Source organism: Culex pipiens, chromosome 1, assembly GCF_016801865.2.
Source record: "Culex pipiens pallens isolate TS chromosome 1, TS_CPP_V2, whole genome shotgun sequence".
NCBI lineage: Eukaryota > Metazoa > Arthropoda > Insecta > Diptera > Culicidae > Culex > Culex pipiens.
The window spans coordinates 8,454,815-8,474,456 of NC_068937.1; the positions used below are offsets into that span (position 1 = coordinate 8,454,815).

A 19,642-nucleotide genomic window follows, 5' to 3' on the forward strand; every position below is an offset into this window, starting at 1 on the left:
TTACGTAATCTTTGATTACAAATATTTGTAACACTTAATTACAAAACAGCAACAACTATAATGTTTCAAACATCACCAAAGAAGCTTAAGATATTTCAAACTCGCTGAGTGACCTGTTTGGTAGTTCTTTCCGATGGAAAATTTATGTGCAGTCGATACGGATCGGGACGATCCTTTCTTGGTGAGGGAGCAGTTACGGAAATTGCTTTCCGCATAATTGATCGACGCCACCAACATCGTCAGCACAGCCGGCAACAGTAACCCAAACTGCTAACAAAGCTAAACTTCGTTTACCTCGCCGCGATTGAAGCAAGTCGCTCGATTAATGCTTTGCAAGCAAAACCTCAGTACCTCGTGTGTGAGGCTCTGGGGGACTTTTCGATCGCAATAAAATCAGAACGTTTTGGACAGTCTAACACAACGCGTCGGCGTTATTTATTTCGAAACTTCCCCCCTTTCATAATGGGATCTTTATAACTCATATATAAGCTTAATTACATTGCTAATAACTGAAAATAGAATATTTTTTTCGGTGTGGTAGAAACCAGGACAGTAAATTTGCTTACGTAAATATAAAAACGATATAAACCAAAAAGCTGTCAAAGACAAACTTATGGGAAATTGCAAGAGCTTTCCGGTAAAAATATTTACGAGACCAAGTCTGTCATATAAAAATTGCCAAATACCACAAAAAAAAACCATTTTTTCAACATTTTTATTTTTAAACCCGCTGTATCTTCCCAAGGATTGGACATAGGACAATGGTCAATATGGTGACTTTTATGTAAAATTGTCTGGAGAATCGATTCCCACTACTGGTTTTTAAAAATTTTGACGTTTAGACCACTTTTCAAAAAAACATTTTTAGTAAATGATTTTTGTATTTTTTTAGGAGAGACATACCATCCTGCATTTTTCGTCAGTCTTTTGTTAACATTTTAGACTATTTCCTCAAAAATTTTGAACGAAAAAAAATCGTGACATCACCTTTAAATTTATGTTTTAGACTTAAAAATCAAAAAATCTCATAGATGTTGCGAGTATTTTTGTTTCAGTGTATTTTTTTTCAGAAAGCTCGTCCAATTTCCAACAAGTTTGTCTTTGACCACTTTTTGATACGACGCAACGGCTTCGAGATACAGTGAAAAAAAGAGTGAAATTTGTACAATTTTGGAGACTTTGCTGCCCTTTTCGGCAAGTGTCAACTATGGGAGCTGAGGCAATTACGAAGTGGCCATCAATGAAACGTTCCTGTTGTTCCTGCCCCGTATACCAGAAATGTCCTTACTAAACCAACGTAATTCAAGTACTGCTGGATGTGGACGAGAATTTGCTTCAATATTTTGATTGAGTGTGCTTAGTGATGGCCATCGTCCGGAAACTTCTAAGGTCAAGCCGGTCGCAGGGTTCGTGTGGTGCAAGATTTCGGCTACCTGATCTCAAGTTCCATCAAGTTTGATCAAGTCCTAAACCATGGATTACTAATTTGGTGAGACCTTTCCTATTTGAATAACAACATATTCCTTCATCTACTCCAACATTCTCACATTTCACTTAAGTCAACCTACGCCAATTTTATTATATACGTGGTAGGGTGTTCCCTTGGTCGTTCGCTGTGAGTTGTGGATTGCCTGCTTCTCTAATGAAGGTTCGACTGAGGGGGCATGCTTATTAATTTCTCGTCGCTCCATACCCTCAGTGACGTGATGGGAGCAAGGGCGTCTATGCAAAGTGTCCCTACACCCGCTACAAATTTCCGGCGCTTGGGGTGGGAAGAGGGAAACCATTTTATTTTATGCGCCGGTATTTGTAGCATAAAAATTCGTGCAAAAAAACTTATGCACGTGGGTGTACAGATTACGGAGTAAAAGATGATCGAATTGTTCACCTAGCGCTCACATGTGTTCCAGGACCAAGTTGCCTGCGGGTATGGGGATCATACATACATACATACATACGCAACGGCTTCGAGATACAGTAATTTTAAAATTACACAATGCAAAAATATTTAAATTACTTTCGCCCTTCTCAAATGTTATTTTCGAGTACTATTGGCTCCATATACACAAAAATGGCTTATATAGGCCTAGGATAACATGTCTACAAAGTTTCATTGAAATCGGAGAGGGTCGGGTACAAAAGTACCAGAAAAATTCCTTATTTGAGCTGGAATTGCTCAAGGGCGAAACCTTGGATGTAAACAAACTGTCTATCCAACTTGCTCTAGTGACAGTTCACGTTGACTAAGAGTGGAATTGGCTGTTTGTTTATAGAGTTATCTAAGCCCGATCTCACGCACACTAGCACGTCATTTGTTTTTGCTGGCGGGTACAAAATTTAACCTCAATCTTTTTCGTGTACGTACACGCAATACATGCGCACGTAGATAACTCTATATCCACGAATGTGTGAAAGCAGTAACTAAAACTACAATTTAAAATTATATTGCATTCTTCATATTCCCCTCTCCTGCCAATCATCAAAAAGTGATGCTTTCTACTCGCTTGATTTAAAACTAGAATAAACAAATCTTTAGTTTTTTCAGCGTTGAAGAACTCTTTTCAAATGATAGTTGGAAACTCCAATCATTATAAAGAGTTCAGGACGGTTCTCATACAAATATTAGTAGTTTTTTCATTGAAAAAAAAGTTTTCCGATTTTGGCAACATACAAATCACGAAAAATTGTCTAAGCTTTTCAGTTACGGTGTAATCAACGCTTTCTTTTTGGTGTGTTTGTGTGTGTGTGTGTGTGTGTGTGTGTGTGTGTGTGTGTGTGTGTGTGTGTGTTAGCTAAGCGTTAGCACCGTTAGCACCACTTAGCCACAAAGACTTACCGAGGTTAAATGTTGTTCCGCGCAGCATGCACCTCGGTTGCATACACATCAGGCGATTCAGCCCAACACGAACAACGAACGCTTACCGATCTAGACTAGAGTTTAATGGGCAGATATCGTACAGTTTTCCTTTTTTTTTTTTGGTTCGAAACCAATTATTGAAATTTACTTGTGAATGTTAAAGTTTAACTCATTTTGAAAAAAAGGGGTCTAAACACTTTTGTTTTTTTTTACATTTTTTACATATCGTTTGACGAACAAATGTTAAAAAAGTCCGTCCAGACTCGTGTATCCGAAGGTTTTTATGGGACTGTGGAAGGTTTTTATGGGACTGTGTATAATCGAATCATGAACAAAACTAAGGCGTCATCCATAAAGTACGTACGCTCTTAGGGGGGGAGGGGGTGTTACCGTACGTGTGACAAGATGTGACGAAGGGGGAAGGGGGGGTTTGCGAGACTGTGACGTCACGCTAGGTTGTTTTTTTATGATTGCATAATATTAATTCGAAATGTACACAATTAAATTAAATCCTCGTTTCTAAAATTGTTTGCTTACTATTATTTAGAAGTACCCGTCATCAGGTGTGACATTGAGTCTGGAGGGTGAGATTGGGTCATACAAATTTCTGCATTTTTGTATACCCCAAACTCACCCCCAGACCCAATGGCACCCCTGATGACTTTATCACATTATAATTTATTATAAAGTCACATTTTTTCAGCTGGAACTTTAATATTTTTCAAAATCTTGACTGATAACAATAAATGCTTTGAAAGCAGGGTGTTGATAAGAAAACTGCTATAAATGGTTTAAACTTATTAGATACAAAGCTGTGAAAAACAGTTTTCAAGATTTTTTAATACTTGAATGTTATACCAGGTCTTCTAATTTTTAAAAGATGCATAATTATTTTTTGTATCGTAATGTTTATTCTAAAAAAGAATAATTAGACAATTTATTATTATTTTTTCATATTGAAATTGGCAAAAATACCAAAATTATGAGAGTTTAAAGATATAAAAACTATAAAAAAATCCCATCGAAAACAAGGGGAAAGGGGGGGGGGTCTGGCAAAATGTGATGTACTTTTTGAGGGGGGGTTCAACCTTGTGTGACAAAGTGTGACATAAGGGGGAGGGGGGGTTAATTTTGGCTGATTTTTGCGTGACATACTTTATGGATGACGCCTAATGTATATTTTGTTTTTGCCTATTAAATTACCGAATGCGTTAACTCAATACTTCACCATCGCCATTTTGGCTGCCATCACTTTGAAGTAGTTTAGGGCTTTTTCATAACTCGAATATCCGAAGATACATTTTTCTAAGGCCTTTGGATAATCGAGTCTGGACTGTGTGTGTGTGTTTTTTTTTTTAAATTACAACCTACGCTAATAACGACCTTGTGCCATATGATTGTGCAACTTTGGATCATCGGTGACATTGCGGTTGCTCAAGTTCAAGAGTTCAACGTTGCGCAACAAACCGACCGTGCAGAATATCATTATGACATCGGTTCACGTGGCGCAACTTCCTGGCAAGTGAAGGTTATGTTTAAGGCATATCTTTTGGTCGGATATTTTTTTTTAATTGAGATTTGGACTACCTTTCAGAAGAGAGATTGTTCTAACCTTAGTCAGGCAATTAACCTAACGTGCTGGCAAACATTCCCAAACGCACCAAAACCTCCAAGTTCCGGCGCAAATTACCCGTTCGACATACCCCGCGGCAATGGCACGCCACACTGACATCACTTTCAATTGCGATTGTCATCATTTTCGAACGGCCCCACTACTGTAATTTGGTCCGCATGGCTGATGGGACGACCACCCAGCTGTCACGGCGCACCGAAGATTGCCAGTTCCGGCCGAGGTCGATGGACCGAAATCGATTTCAGAACTTGACACCGATTCGGAGCAGCAAGCGAGTTCGGACGGCCAGAATTCGGGGTACGACCTTCACTTTGGGAAAAGCCGTGGCCAATTTGGATTTGTCGCAGAGTGTTGAATTCCGTTTTTTTTTTTTGCGGCTTTTCTAGTCGTCGATTGTTTTGTTTTAGAGCTCCGCTCAATTACCATGACAATAATGGTTAATAATGGCTTGGGGCTATGAAAGGTAGTGGGGAGGGTGGTGCCCAAATCAACGGATGGATCGACCTTGGCAAAACTTTGAATGCGGCTAATTTAATGCCGGTGGTGGAATTTGGCTTTTGGAACAGAAAGCGCCGTTGATTACGAATGTTTAAATCTAGCTAATTGGCTCAGAACAGAATTGCACTTCAAGTGCGGACTTCAGAATTGAAACTTCACTGAAGTTGTAGGGGTAAATCAATGTGATTTTTTGTTTTGATGGAATGCGGTAAGTACTACTAGAATTAAGGCTGTCAATCTGTCACCTGTCAATCTGTCAATAGTATATAAGAGGTAATAAGCGAATTTTGCCTACAAATTATATAGGATTCTCACTGAAGAGTTCAAATTGTATGTGAAGTTGTAAAGCAATGTATCCGAATTAGACTATTTTTAATACTTTCAGGGTTGTTACGGGAAAGTTGAAATAAAATCCGCGCCAAATCCGCGCCGACCGAAACCTCAATCCGCGCCATATAAAAAAAATCGCGACCACATTCAAGAAATGTTATTTCCAAAGAAAAAAACTAATACAGAAAGTATTTGATAAAAAAATGAAACGAGTTTTATGTTTGAAGGAATGAAAGCAAAAAATCCTTTTAAAAAATACCTCAAGAGACGTCAAGAAAAGTGTCACCAAAAAAATTCTTTTTGCAAATCAGAGGGATACTACAATAATTTTGACCAATATAAACAAAATAGAAAATTATAAACCAATATAAACAAAATTTAAAAATCAAATAAATGAAATTTAACTTCAAAAATATAAGCTCATAAAAACCAAAATCTAAAATTTTAATATGATTAAATTTTAGATTTCGAAATTCTCAAAAATTCAAAATCTATCAATTTTAATACAGATTGTATTCTAAATTCCTCACTAAAATTTCATTCCGCAACAAATTGCATTTCCAATATTTTAAATATTTTCTTCTAAGAATTTAAGAATTTAAGAATTTAAAAATTTAAGAATTTAAGAATTTAAGAATTTAAGAATTTAAGAATTTAAGAATTTAAGAATTTAAGAATTTAAGAATTTAAGAATTTAAGAATTTAAGAATTTAAGAATTTAAGAATTTGAGAATTTAAGAATTTAAGAATTTAAGAATTTAAGAATTTAAGAATTTAAGAATTTAAGAATTTAAGAATTTAAGAATTTAAGAATTTAAGAATTTAAGAATTTAAGAATTTAAGAATTTAAGAATTTAAGAATTTAAGAATTTAAGAATTTAAGAATTTAAAAATTTAAATTTTATTTGAGATTTTTTAGATTTCCGTTTTTTGTTTGTTTGCAAAATTGTTTTAAATTTAATTTTTTTACTTTTCAAATTTTGATTTTTTTAATTTTGATTTTTTTTATTTTGAATTTTTCTTTAAATTTAGAATTTTGGATTTTTTTTTTGAGGTTTTGAATTTCAGATTTTTGAATGTTCTGACCTTTTTATTTTTTGCCAAGAATGTTTAAATTTAGAAAAATATATCTACGGGTAAATCCCATCTAAAATTCAAAGGCAAATTGAATATATCCACTATAAAATTAAAAATAAATAAGGTTTTTAACATTACTCAAATTCAAAAGAAATTACATATTCAGAGCCGGATATATTAAGACATTAGTTAAGTGTAGTAGAAATTTTTTTTAGGAATTTCTCAACCATAAATTTAAAAAATAATCTCTACATAATCTTACATCTTATTTTTCGAAAATACAAACAAACATTTTCAGAAAAAAAATCTATTAATAAGAAATTGAAATTGCACTCAATGGAAAAAAAACATATTCTCGCAATTCTTGATAATATTTTTCTTAATAACTTGAAAGTAATTCTATCTATTTATTTATCAAAATTGCCATCCGCGCAAAATCCGCGCCTGAGCAAAATTAGTCAACAAATCCGCGCCAAATCCGCGCTATCCGCGCGATCCGCGCCGTCCGTAACAACCCTGTACTTTTTTCAAGTTTTTGATATCGTTTGGTAAAACCATACAATAAATGGTTACGTAACTCAATCATGCTGTTCAACCTCACAACGTTTGGAATTCAGAAGCTGGCAGCACTGATAAATGACTTACAAGAGGCCCTCAAAAAAAAAAACCTGTCCCCAGGGTCCGGGTCCCACTGATCCAAATTCATCACCCCGAAAAGAAAGCAGAAACTAGACCACAACAAAGTCCCAACCGGTCAACTGTGTACTGTTTGCTGTTTTGTTACACAATTCCCTGGTTGGTTGGGGAGCCAAAGTTCCGTGCGTGGCTAATTACCCGCGGCGAGTCGGTGTGTCGTTTCGTCAAGCCGAAGCAACTCAATATGGTGTGGACACTTTGGGGCGGTTTGAAAACCGCTCACGGAAATTTGGCGGTATATGTAAATGTGCTGATATGAGTTAGGTGTCGAGAAGACGAGGGAAATTTGGAAATTGAAGTAAAAAAACATTTTCCGAAGACTTGTTTATCCAAAATATATTTATCCCAAGGTTTGCATGAGACTTTGGAGAATCGCGTCATTACATGAAAAAAAGTCGTATTTTTTCCAACTTTTAACATTAAATTCGAGTTCTGCGACCCCATTTCAGTAAAATTTGGTTGATTACCTGTTAGAATACCAAATGCATTCTCTCAAAATTTGATCACCGCCATTTTGGCCGCCATCTTGGATTTATGCATTCTGAACCACTTTAGAGTAGTTTTGGGGTCATATTTAAGCTAGACAACCAAAAAATAAGTCAACGGAAAACAAATTTCGTGGTTCGATTATCCGATCCGAAGTGATTTTTTCCGAGGCCTTCGAATAATCTAGTCTAGACTGTATTCTTAGGAAATACTGAAATTTGGATACAAACATTAGCAATTTCAGAACATAAAAACAACATTCAAAACTTTAAAATTATAAAAAACTTGAAATCTTGAAACTCCAAAACTCATAATAATATTCAAAATCCATGCAAAGTTAACCTTCATTTGGACAGTCTTATTTATATTATAATTTTTATATTTTTAAAAAATTCTGAATTCTGTGGAAATTTTGAAAATTTTTACGAAATTTAACTTTACGTTAGCATTTTTGGGTATAAAATTGTTTATCATTTTTAACCTCAAATTAAAATTTTCAGCAATTCCCAACGAAAACAGCATGATTCGAAAAAAAAAGTTCTCCGATCGGACACAAAATGTTCCTGGGAGTTCCTTTGCCAAAATAATTAGACCCGTATTTTTTTTTTGTTTGGCCATTAGGGTGACCTACGCCGTGTTAGGGTGGTCCGAAAAATGGCCATTTTCGTCGATTTTCGCAAAAAAAAACACTTTTTTTCAAAAAAAATCATATCTCCGCGCCATTTAAACCGATTTTAGCTGTCTTAGATGCAAAATAAAGGTGATTAGTTCGGCTATTTGGGAAAAATAGTAAGAAGTTTCAAAAATCTAGCTAACACGGCGTAGGTCACCCTAATGGTCAAACAAAAAAATACGGGTCTAATTATTTTGGGCAAGAAACCCCCAGAAAAATGTTGAGCCCGATGTTAATGTTTTGTTATGTGTTATTTAAAAGATAGCACTTTTTGAAAAATTTAAAATTTGAAGCAGTTATAAGAAAAATCGATGAAAATTTGTATTCAACACTCAAACAATTTAAAAAAAAATATTTTCCAAAAAGAAAAATTCACTTGTGGAATTTGTGTGAAATCCTTGAAAATTTTCTTAGTTTTCAAAAGTAAATCAATCCTAATCGCCTAACCAAAATAACGTGTGTGTGTGTGTGTGTGTGTGTGTGTGTGTGTGTGTGTGTGTGTGTGTGTGTGTGTGTGTGTGTGTGTGTGTGTGTGTGTGTGTGTGTGTGTGTGTGTGTGTGTGTGTGTGTGTGTGTGTGTGTGTGTGTGTGTGTGTGTGTGTGTGTGTGTGTGTGTGTGTGTGTGTGTGTGTGTGTGTGTGTGGTCCAATCCAATACCCGCTAGCCGGTAGCGAAATTATGGGAAAGTATAGTTTGTATCAACTGCTGATACAACTTATCTCAGTCCCGGGTATTAGGCGGTGATAGCCCTCGCGCTGCTTCCAACGACCCATTTCAGAATGACAGAGCTCCTTGCAGTCCAATTCCGAGGTCGTTGGGCATTGTCCGGCCCCGCCTAAACATAGAGCAAAAACCAGACGGGTTCTCGATCTTCGCTTCGCTTCGCTAGGAGACGGTGATTTTAGCGGATTGCAGACTGGATTTCGCCATGTTAAGTGATGATTGTCTAAGCCCAAGTTGCCTAGGAATTGATAACTGGGAAAAGAACCAACTCCACCTGAACCAGATTCTCAACACCATGACAGCCGTCCATTGCCGGCCGCTCCCATCTCCACCGCGCACCAGGGACAAGGAAAGGGATTTGGAAGACGGGAAGTGTTGATGCTCCACTTTTTTCAGAGTATTAAGGGAAAATCTCCACGGTATCCTCAAGTAAGTTTCGCTTGGAGTTGGACGGTTTTTGGGAAGGTAAAAGGTCTAGGATACGCTCTAAGCAAGCGTTGCGACCATTGGCATAGTGTGTTTAAGGGTTATAGTTTTATTCTCAAGGCAAGCAATCGGATGCTGCTGTAGAGACAGTTCCCGTTTAATTACTTTGGGTTTTAATTATTATTCTCAAGGCAAACATCTGATGTTGCTGTCGAGACAATTCCCGTTTAGTTTTAAATTTTAATCAAACAGTTCAAGCCTAGACAGCCGGCTGTGGAAAGCTTGAACTGACCAAAAGAGCATATAACTATGTAAACCACTTGAATTAAACGCGTCCGTTGTTAATATGCGATTTCATTCTCTCTCATTTTAAAGAAATATGTAGCGAATTTATCGAATATAGAATGCATACAAGACGCGATTTTAAATAAAACAAAAGAAAACACAAAAAAACGGCCACGCATCTTCGCTCCTTCCACAGAACTAGAAATTAATTATTTTAAAGAAAAACTATGTAAATAATCTAACAGGAAATAAATAATGTTGTAAATGCGCGATTCACGTGAATTATGATTCATGTTGAAGGAATCTACCGGTGTTAGAAAAAGGTACACACATACACGCACACACACACACACACACAAAGGCGCGAGCGCGCGCACCAGGCGTTAACACGGAACAAACTCACCGGAGTCATGCTTGATTTTTGAAATCCACAGGAGCAGCTGCAAAGATAGCTACAGATTTTTTTTCCTTTGTACAGATTTTGAAGAAATTGGTTTGGCACCATCGTTGTCGAAAAACGCGCGCGCTCTCTGGTGGTTAGTAGCGGAATCTTATCCCAAACAAAGAAGCAAAGAAAATGCTGGATGACGTAGTTCGTTTCCCGACGAATGCACTGGGATTTAGGCACACGAAATTCCGTCTAAGCACTGAGTATTTCTCTAATATTCCACTATGTACATCACGTATACGGTCTGAACTTTAACAAAAACAAATAATAATACGATAGCACTTTAAAAAACACCAAAAATCAACAAAATTTCCGCGGACCGCGACGCGCTTGCAACCGACTGAAATGGCAGTGCTGCCGACCCCCTACGCTCTACCCTCCCAAGGGACTCAAGCTCAAAGTTCCAACAATCACGCTTTCCCCTCTCAGGGGACTCAAGCCCAAAATTCCAAAAAATCGCGCTAATCCTCTCAGGGGACTTAAGATCAAAACTGCAAAAACTACGCTATACCCTCTCAAGGGACTCAAGCTCAAAGTTCAAAAAATCACGCTCTCCCTTCTCAGGGGACTCAAGCCTAAAACTTCCAACAATCACGCTTTACCCTTTACCCTTTCAAGGCTTCAACACTTAAACAATCACGCTTCATCCTCTCATTTAAATAAATCAACAAGTTTTTTTTGTTTCATTTGAACATTACTCTTGATATTGACTCAACTCGAATGTTAAGCGCCTTTCAAAACGTATTAAGCAAAAGGTCTACAAAACTACTCTAAATTTTCCAAAGACAATTTTATATTAAGAGTATACAATCAAGTATAGATATTATCATAAACAAGTCTGTGCAATTTCTTTCAACCTTATACATTTTTTTGTTATTCAAAAACAACTCAAACTTGCTAAGCTAGGACTCAGTTGATATGTACCATGACATAAAAACATCTCTGAATAGAACGAATTTCTCTTAAAAAATGACACACCTCTTATTATTGATTACTCTGTTGTTAAACAACAAAATTCAACGAATAAATTTTCTACAAAAACAATAAAATTACGTCTGACATCAGCCCAAAATCGGTCCGACAGTATAGCATTCATTATATGGAGATCGTCACACGAGTCGGTCCTACATCGACCAAACATTCTACTGTCTTACCTTAACAGGGAAAATGAAACTGAAAATGATGGCGTCTTGTTTTTTTCTTCCTTTAACATGATTAGCTGCCGATAAAAACATTTACAAACCAATTCAGGATCTCTAGCAGCCGGTAACGGCAAAAGAACTTATTGTTTTACCACCGACAAGGGACGCTGACGCCATCTTGCCTGTCACTACACAGCAGCCAGGACGCCGACGCCATCACAGTAGCCAAGAATCACAGCAACAGAAACACAAAATCACTCGAAATAAAATGCACTCATGAAACTTTTCCCTTTTTTTTTTGTTTAAAATCGCGGCGGGAGCACTGCGCCATTGTCGTGACTTTCACCTTTATTTTCCGAGACTTTGCCAAGATTTCGGATGAATACAAAACACGTCTGTTCACGCTCAAACAAAACACACGACTCAAACCAGACGGGTTCTCGATCTATCTTTAAACTTCCAATCCCATCAGACAAACAGGGATCAGCGCGTATTTAATTATTGTTGAAAAGAAGGCAAAATTTTAAATTTTCAGTTCGGATAGATCTCACCAAGCTTCTGGATCGACTGGTTGTCCAATTTCTAGGCAGTTTTCAAACACCCAGACGTTGTTTCCTGTTTTGTTCGCAAGCGCCTGGAATTCCAGCTGCGAGCAGCTTGATCACATCCTGGAGTACAGATTCTCTGGCAATTCTTGGTCAGCTGCAGATTAGATACTGCGGCTTCAGCGCAATATCCACCATTTCCGACCGACTTCAAACTGCTTGAGCGCTGCTTCCAAAAACCTTCCTTTGCACACTACTTTTATTTTCTTTCGCACTATTTGATTTTTGTTATTTTAGGCGTAGAAAAAAAAAACAGGTTGAATACCACCCTTAGAGCTAGCTAGCTCACATCTCACTAATACAACTGCAAGACCGAAGCCACCGCGACGATTTGCTTGAACTGTCAAACCCGTCAAACCAGGCGTCGTAGAAATTTAAAATCGCGAAAACTGGTCAAATTTATAAAACTAAAAGAAATCTTCACTTTCCACAAGTAAATCCACACATTTTACAATCTTTCCACTACTTTTCAAGGTCATGACTATACAATAAACGTTCAAATGATTGAAATTCCGCAGACCGCACAGCTCCAGCTTCTGCTCTCGATCACCTCTCTTTTGCAACGCCCAATCGCTTAACTAAAATAACGTGTATTTAAAAGAAGTACAATATTTCGTGAAATTTTGTCAATTTTATGCGAAAATAATTATTTCTATGGAAAATTTATGCAAATTCTGAAGAGTGTTCAACACTTAAAAACTGTATTTAATTAAAAATGTGGCTTCGGCCCTATAACATTGTTTTGCTTGAAATGCTTAGTGTGTGCGGTGTAGATTATCCTTTTACGGTGTAATAGGTCACACTCCACACTGTAACAGAAAAACACTTTGCTGAGTTCGTTTTCGCACTTTTTCATACGATTTTTTCAGTTCAACTAAGATAACAGTTTTTTGTGTAATCGCAGTCGAACTGAAAAAATCGTATGAAAAAGTGCGAAAACGAACTCAGCAAAGTGCGATTTTCAGTTACAGTGCACTGATCTGTGACATCGAGCGGCGGGCACCACGCACAAAAGCAAATGTGTAAAATTTTGGTGTTAAAGGGAGCGTTCTTTCATTACGTAACGCAAAAAAACGAATTTCTAGACCCCCTCCACCCCACTTGTAACAAAATGTCCATACATTTTTTTTAAATTTTTGTATGGCGCGTAACAGGGCCTCAGACCCCCCCCCTCCCCTCTATCTGCGTTACGTAATAAAAGAACGCTCCCGAAGTTTAAATTTTAGGAAAGTTTTAGTTTAATTTTTGTTTCCGAATGCTGATTTTTTTTATTGATTGACGATTTTTTTATTGATAAAATTACACAGATTTTTTTGTTGCTTTTTGTCATATTCAAAAACACCCAAAAATCGTAAAAAAATGTTTTATTTGACCCTGGGTTATTCTCCGCCAACTCACACAAAATTTGAAAAAGCTGCCGCGACCCCTCTTCGATTTCCGCAAAACTTCGCTCCAAGGGGTAATTTTGGTCCCTGCTTACGAATCCGAGGTCAATTTTTCGATATCTCGTAACGGTGGGGCGGAACGACCCCGTTCCGTTTTTGTTGATTTTTATCAAGACACGTTTTTCAGTGATTTGTAGCTCGAAACCGTGAGGAGATAGAAATTTAGGGTTAAAGGTACTTTTGACAAAAAAAAAAGTTGACAAATGGTTTTGAAAGCGCTGGCTTTTCCCATTACTTAACTGTCAGAAATAGAGAGATATGTCATTTTATGGGATCGATTCTCGAAATCGTGAATTTTGTTCATGAATTTGAGAACCACGAAGGAATGCTTTCATGAGTGTCGTGCATTCCTTCGTGGTTCTCAAATTCATGAACACAATTCACGATTTCGAGAATGGACTTTTTTCAGTGTACCCAAAACATATCTCAAACCTCAACAATAAGCTCATAACGTCACCCTCAACCGTTACGCTACCGTTGAACCCACGTTGAACCTCGTTAAAGCGAAAAATGATCCCGAAACCGTCAAATCAGGGTGAATAATTACGCCTTGACTAGCACACCACCCTTTTGTTCGCTCCCAATTTGCCCAGATCATAAAGCGAGGGCTTTCTCCCCTCCCTTGTCCAAGAACCGTTCTTCTTCCCACGGCAGCGTTCACGAATGCGGGTGGGAACTTTGCGCGTTCCAGAGGTCGACACAGGAAGTGCTCTTGGAGCTCGCGTCAATCGAAGGTCAATATCCTCTGCAGGTAGACTGGCAGGTTGGGCGCGAAGCGCGTCGGGAACGTCAATTAGCAGTGCACAGACAAATGGAGGACGTTGGGTCGTTGGGAGACTAGCGCAATCTGGTGGCGGCTTAGTCAAGACGCAAACCTTTTGAACATGAAATGACCGTTATTGCTGCCAAGCAATTTGCTTTAGAGGTAAGTTTGCTTGTCTGTGGTCAGCTGAGGTGTTCGAAACATCATGCTCGAGTTGAATTCAATTGGCCTACAATTAGTATTGTTTCGAGCGGAGCCCTCCGAAGCTCTCGGAAACCCGGGTTGGTGCGTATGCAAAACAGATGGCGTGCCGAGCGTCGACTAATCGGTAAAAGCCGCAGAGTGGAGAGCACAGATAAGGCACTTTTTATGACCTCTGCTTCGGCTCAGTGGTAATTTCCACCCGGGTGATGTAATTTGGTCCCGTTCGTTCTGAGCAGAACCCCAATTTCGGCCCCCTTCGAAAATTCAAACTCAAAGCCTCTGTACCTCTGGCTAATCCACGCGAGTCCCGAGCGTAAAGTTATGCAAAATGACACGCTTGAGGGCACCTCTTTGCCGAGCATGTGTGACTGTGTGTTATATTAGTTATGGTTGGACCCGCAGACAAAGAGTGGCCGGGAACATTTCACCAGGGTTTCGACTGAAAAAAAAACAGGTTGAATGACAGATACGGGTAACATGGTCGGGACGACTAGACAGTTGAACGAGCCACCTGTTTTTGTATCAATTGGTGTAATTTTAGGGAAGGGGAGCAGTTGAAGAATAGAAAGAAATGTAATTCTGATTAGCGTAACCGAAATTGGTCAAACATATCTCAAACTTCAGCTTGGGACTTGGGACTTGGGACTTGGGACTTGGGACTTGAGACTTGAGACTTGAGACTTGAGACTTGGGACTTGGGACTTGGGACTTGGGACTTGGGACTTGGACTTGGAATGTTTGTGTTTTGTTTTTCAAACTGAAAACAAAAAACTCACAGTCATTGAACAAAGAAACGCAAGGGATATCAATTACTTCTAAATGAAACCACCTGCTCAATGTTTATCAAAACGCAAAAATCAAATAAGTTTTTCAAAAAAAGCCAAGACCTGGCACCATTACCATCGCTACCACCGCCGCCACAAAAGCGTCACACTCGGTGGGACTAATTACATTACTGCACTCCGCCTGACTAGTGGGTTCGGTTACAGCGCGTTGTGCCATTATGAAATATGGATAAAGTACAAAATCAGCGTTTGCGCAAACGGGGCCCATTAGCGCCGCCACCGACTTGGCGTCGCGACGCCACGTTTTATGCAGCGCGCGAGGATCACCATAACGATCCATAACAGTGCTAATTACCTAGCCGCGATGAAGCGGCGGATGAGGGCTCGGCGCGGTTCCGTGGCCGCCAGTTTCTGGCCAACTGGAACCGACTGCGAGCGGGGACTGCGTCGCTGCGGAGGAGTTCAAAGAACTCGGCCCCAGACTTGGCACTTTGGCAGAAGTGATGACAGTTGACAGATTGACAGACTTAATGCTAGTAGTACTTACCGGAAAATCAAAAATATCACTTTTTCACTTACAACTATCGGTACTTACCCCATGTTTTGCTCCTCGACGTTAGTTTGAATGTACCACATACTCAACCTTGAAGTCCGTAATCGAAGTGATGAATTTTATTCTACGCTGAGTCCAGCGGAGTGAACTTGATTTTCCCAGAAAAAAAGTAAAACTAAGCACAAAAATTAAGTCAGTGACAGAGAAAGGAACTCAATCGGCTAATTTGACCCGGAGCAAGAATGCCCCCCCCCCCCCCCTCATCTCAACTCCAACCAACTCCCAGCGTTAAGACTTAACCCCTTGATGAAGTAATTTGTGCAAAGTGCGAGACGCAAATTAATTACCGAATGGAATGAAAACGAAACGGGGGGAGTCGCCTCTTAAGCGCGCCCATTTTTTTTTTTTTTGCTTTTCTTTTTTCAGGTGTAAAAGGTCTTGAGGAGGAAATGGCAATTAAAAACGAACAAATGTGACGGCTTTATTGGGCGTAATGTGCGTTTCGGAGGGTGTTTAAAGTCTCAAACTGAAAGAGAAGAAAAGAATTGGTGGAGTTCTTAACTTTGAGTGACTTTGAATGGACTAAACAGAATGAACAGACAAAGACTTTGAATTAACTAAAAAAAACTTGTTTCTTGTTTTTGTTCTAAATATTTTTTACTAAAATCTAAAAACTAAAAACTAAAAACTAAAAACTAAAAACTAAAAACTAAAAACTAAAAACTAAAAACTAAAAACTAAAAACTAAAAACTAAAAACTAAAAACTAAAAACTAAAAACTAAAAACTAAAAACTAAAAACTAAAAACTAAAAACTAAAAACTAAAATCTAAAATCTAAAATCTAAAAACTTAAAACTAAAAACTAAAAAAATCCGGTGAAATTTTGTCAAATCTGATGCAAACAAATCCACAGCTGTCATACTTTGAATGTGTTGGTAAATTTCTAACAAGAAAGCCTTATTTCAGTTGTTTTGACATCCATTTTACTGAAATTTCAGTTGATCATCTGGCAAAGTGATAAACATCAATTAATTGGGTCCTAAAATGAAGCTTAGATTGCTGATATTATTGTTTACAGCGATAAAGCTTATTTTTCTGAGTAAAATGACCCTTTGTACGATCACAAAGAGTTTAAAATGGATTTTTAAATCAATTATGGAAAATTAACCTCGCGGTCCTTCATGACAGAAAAGTTCCTACTTGACAGCTCGTAAAAATTGACATAGGGCTTTAGTACCCAATTGAGACTTCAGTAAAATCAAAATTACTGGATCGTTTTCTAAAATTTAAGTTGATGAAATAGAGTCCTCAAACCCTAAGTAAATTTTTATGTTCAGCGGTTAAAAACACGATAAAAACCCATTTCTGATCACTTCTTTCCATTTTAATGCAAAAAAAAAATAATTGACAAGACAACATTTTTTCGATCGATCAACTATGGTCCCCTTGGAACGAGCTGTCAAGTAGGACCTTATCTGTCAAGAAGAACCGCGTAGTTAATTTTTCAAAATTGATTTAAAAATCCATTTTAAATCCTTTGCGGTCGTGCAGAGGGTCTTTTTCGAGGTCTTTTTACTAAGAAAAATAAGCATTATCGTTGTGAACAATAATATCACAAATTTAAGCTTCATTTTAGGACCTAATTCAGTAAAACTTTACTGAATTTTGGTGCGTTGAACTGTTGTAATTAAATTTTTTGAAATAAATTTAACATTCAATGTTCAAATATTTAGTATTGTGAAGACTAGTTCGCATGATGAATCATTTTTTGAATAATAATTATTCAAAACCGCTCAAAATAATGCTCTCTATCAACGCTGATGCTCTGACCCTGCAACATTGTAGCACACCAATACATCGATCCACCCTCGCACTACACCGCACCAACAAAAAAAAAACCCTTTTGTTGTCAATCGTCGTCGTTGTTGTTGTCGGGTGGACTGTCCGCCGCACCACTGCGCTTTTGTTTCAAACAAGCCGAACATCAGCCCAACATCGACACGCACACGCACACAACCACAACCCCGCGCATTTGTTTACTCTTTCTCTCGCCGACGCGACGAAGCAGGCCATTGTTGTTCTTCGGCGTCGCTTCGCATGTCGGCGTCGTTCAGCGAGAGCTCCACAGAAATTTCGTTCGCGCCCGTCAGTTAGTAGCTTGTTTACTTTCTAACCTGGCCGATCCAAGTTGGCGCGGGGTGTGTGCGCGCGCGCGAAAACGTGCGTGTTGCAACGTGTTTTTTTTTTTCGTCGGTTGGTGCCGTCAAAGGATTCGCGCCTTCCGGTCGCGCGATCGCGGAAATTTTCGAGGGTTTGTGACTGTGTGTAATTTACGAGGCTGTTTTTTTTTTGTTGGTGGGTTGTGTGACGGTGCGATATGAGTCGTTGGGTCGGGTAATTGTGCGGTGAAATTAGTGCTTTTTTGTAGGGCAGGTGCTTTCCGGGGTAGGGATCGGGCGGTTGTGTTTGTGTTGTGCTAAGGCCGAACCATGACTGGGACCGGGGACTGTGAAGCCTTCCACGAGTTCGCGCTGCTGTTGCCGGTCAAAATGTTGAAGATCTTGGACGCCCACCGAGGACAATGATGCACGACAGCTTCCAGTTTGTAAAGAATCTGTTCCACAATTGCTTCCAGCAGCAAGCCCCGAACCAACGGTCCGCCATCCCCTCCGACGATTCCCTGCTGTCGTCGCTCCGGTTCAACGAGATCCACAGTCTGTACGACTGCAGCCGCCGGTTGGCCAAAGATCTCGAACGGAACTACGATGCGATCAGCGCCCGGAACGACGGCATCCGGTTCCCCACCGTGAAAACCCTCGACATCATCCCCAAATCCCGGGACGTCCTCAACGGAGACTGGATTCTGCGCTACTCCGACTCGGAAACGAACGCTTACCCATGGAGCGGCGAATCCAGCCCCAACTTTGACCTCGTCCCGTGGCGCCGGTCCAAACCGAACGCCAACATCCTGTCCAAACCCAACCCCAAACGATGGACCAGCCCCAGCCCTAGCAAAGAGGACAAAAAGATCCTCCAGCGGCTGCACAAGCTCGAAACCAAGCGCGTCAAAAAACACCTCAAAGATAACCTTAAATATTCCAAACGCGTCAAGCGAATCCGCATCATGCTCTCCATAGAGATGCGCCAAAAGAACTACGAGATCCTCCCGCCGCGGATCCGGCCGCGGCAATTCGGCGCCACCGGCACCGCCAAATCCCTCATCCAGAACCACATCACCAAACTGGCCGTGGTCGCCGTCCAGGAGCAGTCCCAGCAGCACTGGGGCTACTTCAGCCAGCGGCGCAATGAAAACTTTAAGGAAACGATCGCCGCACGGGAGGAGCAAGAGCTGCGGGAGATGGTGGAGCAGCACGTTTTCTGCAAAAACATGAACGCCGTGAAAACGCTTAACGCGGCCAAGCGCATTACGCCGTTCGTGCCGCGGCAGTACGAGAGCGACCGGATGATAGTACAAATGTGCAGACGGTGCCGGAGTAAGAGGTAAGCGTGCGGGTTGCATACGGTGCGGGCGCGTTCACGGCTGGGGTGGGCGAGCGTTAGTTGGAGCTGCTAACGCTCGATGAGCGTTTGTTTCCATTCCGTTCGGCATTTCTCGCATCTGCATTCGAAGCTCAACTTGACAACTTGATAAATATTCGCTTGACACATACTCTATGTACGGACCAATATTTCACAGAATCATCCGAGGGAGGAAGGACGCGTGGACATGCCGTGTACCAAACGCTCCCAGGGAGGGCTCCAATTTGAAAAATAGCCAAAAATCCATTTGTAAACAAACTTTTGATCTTTTAAAAAAAACATTGAGAAGAAGAACACTTAAATTTTATGAAAATTCAGGGTTGGAAGTCTGACTTGTTTTTTGTGACTTCTAATGTTTTTTTAATAGTTTTTTTTTTCTGGGGTCAATTTTAGCTGTGATATTCAATTACATTCTCTAAATTCTAAGGAAAAAAATGTAAAAATAAGCAAAAAAATTAAAAAGTGGCTGTAA

At 39.4% G+C, this 19,642-nt stretch overlaps 1 protein-coding gene across 2 annotated transcripts in view; it reads left to right on the top strand.

The window, feature by feature from the left end:
• The first annotated feature begins 17,790 nt into the window (after positions 1 to 17,790).
• Positions 17,791 to 19,642, top strand: part of LOC120413292 (uncharacterized) — a 124,364-nt gene continuing 122,512 nt past the window's right edge. The window contains exon 1 of one of the 2 annotated variants that reach the window (XM_052706251.1): positions 17,791 to 19,131. In XM_052706251.1, coding sequence (XP_052562211.1) covers positions 18,212 to 19,131 — 920 coding nt within the window. In that variant the 5' untranslated portion in view covers positions 17,791 to 18,211. The remainder of the gene's footprint in view (positions 19,132 to 19,642) is intronic. The other variant, XM_052706252.1, reaches the window with a different exon arrangement.